The sequence below is a fragment of the Carassius gibelio genome, chromosome A5, assembly GCF_023724105.1.
Source record: "Carassius gibelio isolate Cgi1373 ecotype wild population from Czech Republic chromosome A5, carGib1.2-hapl.c, whole genome shotgun sequence".
NCBI classification, from domain to species: domain Eukaryota; kingdom Metazoa; phylum Chordata; class Actinopteri; order Cypriniformes; family Cyprinidae; genus Carassius; species Carassius gibelio.
This window is the reverse complement of record NC_068375.1, coordinates 16,257,593-16,263,537: the sequence shown is the minus strand read 5'-3', so window position 1 is coordinate 16,263,537 and position 5,945 is coordinate 16,257,593. Positions and strand designations below refer to the sequence as shown.

Sequence of the window (5,945 nt, the reverse complement as noted above, 5' to 3'; positions counted from 1 at the left end):
AAGTGAATTCTGTTGTCAGATATTGTTTTTTCCATCTAAGTATGCTGACTAAAGTTAAACCTTTTCTATGTCCCCAAGCTTTTGAATGGGTGATACATGCATTCCTGTCATCTCGACTAGACTACTGTAATTCTCTATATTATGGAATAAATTCAACAACTCTAACACGTCTTCAAATAGTCCAAAATGCAGCAGCGAGACTTCTAAAAGGCACTCGCAAACGTGAACATATTACCCCGAACTTAGCATCCCTTCACTGGTTGCCGGTTCGGTTTAGGGTTAATTTTAAAATCCTTTTATTTGTCTATAAATGCCTAAATAACCTAGCTCCCCTCATTACAATCCTTCCAGAGATCTTAGGTCAGGTACACAGAAACTTTTATCTATACCACGATACAGGTTAAAACACAGAGGTTATCGTGCCTTTGCCATTGCGGGCCCGACACTATGGAATAGCTTGCCTAATCATGTTCGCTCTGCACCTGACTTGTCAGTTTTCAAGTCACGCTTGAAAACACACTTTTATTCAATTGCTTTTAATAACTTGTAGCTTGTGTTTTTATCTTTATTTTATTTATTTTTTTGGCAAGACATCTACAGTGGATTCAATCATTTTCCTCCACATAAACATGTAGACCTAGCCTAATCTCTGTGAGTAAAGGTTTTTCAAATGATAACTAAATATTCATTGAGTCTTAAATGCATAATGTTGACAGAGTGTTTATGCTAATGTTGGCATTATTCTTTTATTAAATAAAGCAAATCCGGCTAAGCCTTTATCTTAATTTCGTTATTGCCAAATACCCATCTTAATTTAAAATTTATCTTAATTTAATTTTTTTTTTAAATGACTCGTTTTTATTTGTGCGTTGGTCTATTTATAGGTTAAATGAGCCTATGTACTAGAATGCTGAGATGTTACGATGTGACACAGGACTTATTTTATTTCTTTATTCCAACTTCCAAGTGGTCTAGTCTACGTTAGTTATGAGTAAATTATGTTAAAACATGAATAAATTGCTCATTGTTGGCAAAAGGCAAAACAGCTGTGTGCGTGCGCACATTTGAATAATGTCGGGCTGTAAACGGGTTCGGGCTTTAAAAAAGCTGTCAATCAGAATGTACTTGTCGGGCTCGGGCCGAAACCTGTCGGGCTCGGGTCCTGTCGGGCCTAACTTTTAAGGCCCGATTACAGCTCTAATTAAGATTATAAAACATTTAATCAGTTTCAGGGAGTCAGAAATCATAGTTACATTCAGCAATATTCATCTCCATAATTGCCATCATAACATAACACACAGACACGTTTTTCTCTTGTTTGATGTTTTTAATTAACCAATAATAGATCATTTTTTCAACACAAGAACTGATGCCACCTGCTGGGCAGCAAACAGCATGCGCAGTTAAATATGTGCATTTATCACAACATCATAGCTTGAAACTCAGTCACTAAATTCTCACACAGCCAATGTCAATGTTAACAAAACTTGCATTTATCAACAAATGAAAAAGATAAAAGACAATAACAGATCATTATTCTGGTGACTTCAGAGTTATTTTTGATCAAAATCAATGCAAACTGAGTTGCACTACACACAGATCATAAAATCAGTCGATTAGATTACACAGTCAAACACACGAATTTACAATCATGCAAAACTATGACTGCAGTTGGTATTATAATCGCACAAATTAAATATACCATACATCCACACCATTTCATCATACCATATATATATTTTAATAATCTATTTCACTACAGCAGTAAATATATGTGACAGACAAAGGAATGTGAAATATCAAAAATTTACTCGTTCCCATGCCCTTAAAAAGCCCTGTTAGTTACATAATAAATAATTATATATATATATATATATATATATATATATATATATATATATATATATATAAGCAAATATTTTTTTTACACCGTCAGAAAAGTCTATAAATAGGGCACAATTTACAGTGTTAATATGAAGGATTTTTCACAGGTGTTTCATCTGTATTTTGAATTATGGATTGCATTTTGTATGTTTGTGGGTTAAAAGAAATATCTGTAAATTTAACAGACAATTTCCTGTACTACCAGTATCTTTTCTGTTTTTCTACAGATGTGTGTTTTTTTTTTCTAATAGCATCTCAATGATACTAAATAGCCCTGTTGCATGACTATCCTCCTGGGTGAGCGTGATTTCACCAGGTACAACATGTTCATTGTAACATCATTCCAGTCAGACACACAACCAACCAATCAGAATTCAGAATTGAGAGATAACTTTTCAGGAAATGTCAGTTTTGGGCTTACAATCAGGGTTAGGTGAACACCCTTCTTAATCAGCTATCACCCTTCTTAATCAGCTATCATTTCCCACTGATTTTAGGAATCAATGATGGGTAAGGTCAGGTTTAGGGGTAGGGATTGGGTTAAGTCTGTATTTTTGGAAAGTAATGTTGATCCAGGATCAACAAAATATGTTGATCTAGGAACATGACTTACTTGGCAAAATCACGCAGATCATCCGTCTGATAGATAAATACATACATATACATCAATTTTATCTATTGGATACAATGAATTGAACAACCGGGTACAGCAAAGCAGCACAATACATGTGAATAACACAATGCTTCAGGTGAATATGAGGTGCTACACATCCGTGCTGATGCTGTGATGAGTCAGCACTTCTTGCATGGTGACAGAGCGGATAAGGTTGAGTTTTTGGAAGCTGGGCGCCTCCATTGGCAGGTCTAATTCCTCCTGCTGCAGAGTCCTGTAGCTGATCCTGCCACCTCCATTAGGCAGCCCCTCCTGTGGGCTCATGTGGAGCGGAAGATACCCCGAGCAGGATGGGCAAAAAGTGTACGAGCGGGGCGGTCTATAGGGCGCACGCGGGAAGAATTGAGGATAGCTTACTGGTCCGTTGTGCTCCAAGGGCTCCGCCGTCATCAGCAGCTGATTGGAGGATGCGTATTCAGGGAAATGTTGAAGACTCAGTGGACTCTCCGGTGGACTCGGTTGGCGCAGTGGATTTGGCGATGTCTTGGCCACGTCAGCCTCCTCCTCCCCCTCTTCTGACTCGTCTCTTTTACAGCAGTAATACTAATGGGCACACTCAATACGTAAGTAAGTACAGAAGAGGGAGTTACCTATGAGATGAGCAGTAGAGGAGATTTACCTGCAGCCTACAGTAACACAGAACTGTGACAATAGTTAGCAAGATAATGGCAGCCAGAATTCCGCCTGTGATGACCACTGTGCCGGCTGTCATTCGAAATCCTCTCCATCAACAAACTAGGCAATGCATAAAGACAGAAAAACAGAGATACCATGAACATTTATATTTACAATGCTGTAATGGCTGGACCAATCGGACACACAAGTACTTGTTATATTTAACAAACAAACTTTAAAACCCACTCTGTGAGCTGCATGAACCATTCTCACACTTTAAAGATCACTGATCAAGATTCAGAGAAAATGAGGGTGCTGAGCTAGAAGTCTTTCTGCAGCTTTGTCTTTCTATTCACCAAAGATCCTCGGATTTCAGCTGGTTCTCCTCATCGAGAAAAATCTGAAAGATCAACTGCTGGACTAACAGGTTTGCTGATTGTAACATTCTAATAGCTGTATCCAAATATTTATAATTATAAAAAGTTATGAATTAAAAAATATTGCCTAGTATATTACAAAGATTTAGGATTAATGGTTGACCCATAAGTCAAAAGTTTGGAGTAAGAAATTATTTTAAGAAATGTACTTTTATTTGGCAAGGATGCATTACATTGGGCAAAAGTGACAGTAAAGACATATTGTTACAAAAGCTTTCTATGTCAAATAGATGCTGTTAAAAAAATAAATAAAAAATAAAAAAAACAGCACAGCTGTTTTAAACATTTATAAGAAACAACATTTTTTTTTTTTTTTCATCAAATCATCATATTAGAATGATTTCTGAAGGATCATGTGACACTGAAGACTGGAATAATGATGCTGAAAATTCAGCTTTGCCATCACAGAAACAAATTATGTTTTAAAATATATTAAAATAGAAAACTGTTATTTTAAATTGCAATAATATTTTCACAGTATTTCAGTTTTTTGCTATATTTTAAATCAAATTGCAGCCTTTGATGAACAGAAGAGATTTCTTTCAAAAACAATTTTACAGCAGACACCAAACTTTTGAACAGTATTGTAAGTATATACCTATGTATACACTAAGTATTAAAACAAAGAAAATGATAATCTCGCAATGGTCAAATATCTGCAGTATATTGGTCTAATAATATACTAGCACTCATGATGCTAAGAGCATCCCACTCTCTATTAAATAATAGCTATTGTTTACATTTTTTCATGCTCTTTGACTTTACGGAACTGTATTCAAACACATACCACAGCAGTGTGATAATAAAACTGATCAATCATGCATTTAATGTTTTTCCATAAATAGAAAATTTGCACATTTGGATGTGAAATGACGGCATATAACATGTACATATACACTCAGGTGATTCGGTCATAATTAGCCACAGATCCGTGTCAGTAGTCAGTGCTGTTCACTGTTAATAATAAATCATCTTGTCTCTGTGCATGTGCAATGCTAATGAAGGGGCATCTGGACACAAGTGAATCAGAAAGGGACCCTCAATAAGACTTTTAGATTTTGTGATGACAGTACTTGGTCTTACCTCAGGCCAGAGACTCATTCGAGCCCACATAAACTAGTCATCCATTCGCATAAATCACTGGAAAAAAACATTTTATAACCAAATCTAAACGTCATCGTCAGTTTAGAATATCAAACTTTCAACCACTCTAATAACCTACTCAGAAATCTGTTCAAAAGTCCCTTGGATCACACAACAAATAAAGCTCATGACTTTTGTGTCACAATTATATCTCTATAAACCTACAATATCAATAGGCTGACATGTAAAAAAAGAGATTTGAAATCTGGTCTACTATTAATTATGGGCAACTTTTAGTCCGTTTTAATGTATTAAATGTGTATAAATTTTTTATATAATACAAGCAACACATAATGAATATTATTAATAAAATAATTATTACATTTGTGTAATAGAGATAAATGTGATCTATGTACATCTTAAACTGCATTAAATCAGAAGAGATTTTGTATACTCACATTATGGTATCTACAGAACATAGGGCAGGTGTCCAATGCATCCGGCGAACTTAACCACAAATTAGCCACAAAATCGCTTTCACGAGGTCACATCTCCAGACAGAATGAAATTTCTATGATAATAAATGATCAGACAAAACGATCGGCGACGATAAGGGCTGAACTTCATGAGCAGTGTAGCTGTGAGCAGAAGAGCGTCCGCTGGAGTCACGCACGTCCCACATCAGTGTGTGTGTTAACCTCTCCCCACTCATCACACTGTCCTTCTGTTATTCACTCGTACACAAGTCCTCCATTCCACTGATATTGACTGAATCCTTTTAATCCCTTTAACATCAATGTCAGAGGTGGCAGCATTCTTCATGATATCAATCTGAACTTTCATCTTACAGCTGCAGGTTCACTGATTTGTAATTTATATGTTTAAGATGAATATTACTGTATTGATGGACAAGTTATCTTCAAGATCTGTGTTACTTAAATGCATGCTATGTTATTTTATTCAGATAAAAGATGTTGATGTTTTGCTAGATAATGTTGCTAATCAGTGGCATCATATGCTCCCAGTGTTATTATTGTGATTTTTGCACAATTCAAGCTGTGTTTCAAATGCAGAAGTGTCAAAATGAAGTTCATCAGTTGCAAGATTATTTCAGCAAGTTGTGCAATTCTTGTACTTCCTCTTTCTTTCATACACACACACACACAATCGCAAACATTCACTCATACTTTTAGTCCCACTTTAAACTCTTTCTTACTGTTCCTCCTGTTGGACCACTTTAAGTGCTGCTGAGA

The 5,945-nt window shown here is 35.8% G+C and overlaps 1 protein-coding gene across 2 annotated transcripts; it reads right to left on the bottom strand.

The window, feature by feature from the left end:
• Positions 1–1,931: 1,931 nt before the first annotated feature.
• Positions 1,932–5,439, bottom strand: LOC127987843 (protein FAM163B). Of its 2 annotated transcripts, none has more exons than XM_052590206.1 (3): positions 5,151–5,439; positions 3,177–3,292; positions 1,932–3,100 (listed from the first exon to the last, which is right to left on the bottom strand). In XM_052590206.1, the coding sequence occupies exons 2-3, from the start codon at positions 3,267–3,269 to the stop codon at positions 2,648–2,650; spliced, it is 546 nt and encodes a 181-aa protein (XP_052446166.1). In that variant the 5' UTR covers positions 3,270–3,292; positions 5,151–5,439; the 3' UTR covers positions 1,932–2,647. The 2 variants fall into 2 exon arrangements, with proteins under 2 accessions (XP_052446166.1, XP_052446175.1); XM_052590215.1 differs by lacking the exon at positions 5,151–5,439 and adding an exon at positions 4,693–5,112.
• Between the last annotated feature and the right edge of the window lie 506 nt (positions 5,440–5,945).

What these genes read in the sequence shown, in the direction of transcription:
- LOC127987843 (XM_052590206.1), bottom strand. Translation starts at nt 3,269, where the DNA reads ATGACAGCCGGCACAGTGGTCATCACAGGCGGAATTCTGGCTGCCATT. An exon ending in TGTGTTACTGTAGGCTGCAG is followed by an intron (nt 3,101 to 3,176) that starts GTAAATCTCCTC and finishes TGTGCCCATTAG; the next exon opens with TATTACTGCTGTAAAAGAGA.